At 50.5% G+C, this 626-nt stretch overlaps 1 protein-coding gene across 2 annotated transcripts in view; it reads left to right on the forward strand.

Moving 5' to 3' along the window:
• The first annotated feature begins 215 nt into the window (after window positions 1–215).
• The window catches only part of atp1b2a (ATPase Na+/K+ transporting subunit beta 2a), a 25,102-nt gene continuing 24,691 nt past the window's right edge, over window positions 216–626 (forward strand). For both annotated transcript variants that reach the window (XM_078936923.1, XM_078936924.1), the window contains exon 1: window positions 216–539. In XM_078936923.1, coding sequence (XP_078793049.1) covers window positions 437–539 — 103 coding nt within the window. In that variant the 5' untranslated portion in view covers window positions 216–436. The remainder of the gene's footprint in view (window positions 540–626) is intronic.

Here is a 626-nt window from a genome sequence, read left to right on the forward strand (position 1 = left end):
GATATTATTATCAAACCAATGACTGTTAAATAAAGGTTCTTGTAAAGGATAGATCTGTTATTGCAAATAAAACACTTATGGGGGGAAAAGTTGTGTTTATAAATAAGAAAGAAAAAATCTGTCTGTGAAAGAAACTCCGAATTCACATCTGCTTAGACACGTGACTGACGTCACGGTCACGTCAGCCGTCTTCATGTCTCACTCACGCGTACAACTCGCGCGCACGCACCGACGATGTGCTGAGGCGGGGTTCCAGGGAGAGCGGATGTGTCATTGGTGGAGCTTAATGTGACGTCACGGGGCTTTACCGCGGTCTCTGCGACCTTCATCATATCCTCACCATCGTCTTCATCGTTCGACCGATTGATCCGCGCAGGAGGCAGCTCGCGCGCCCCGAGAGCACGCTCATATTCATCACCTCCTCATCATCGTCATCATGTCCGGATCAAAGGAGGAACGCAAAGGCTCAGGGGAATGGCACGACTTCTTCTGGAACCCGCGCACGCGCGAACTGCTCGGCCGCACGGCCACGAGCTGGGGTAAGTCCGTGCGCGTGCATGTGAGTACTGATGCATTCAGGATCAGAGTAAAAGTGATGAACTTAAAATGCTCCTGAAACTCCAGAC

The sequence above is a fragment of the Oryzias latipes genome, chromosome 18 (genome assembly GCF_053564925.1).
Source record: "Oryzias latipes strain Hd-rR chromosome 18, Olatipes_Hd-rR_3.1".
Classification (NCBI taxonomy): domain Eukaryota; kingdom Metazoa; phylum Chordata; class Actinopteri; order Beloniformes; family Adrianichthyidae; genus Oryzias; species Oryzias latipes.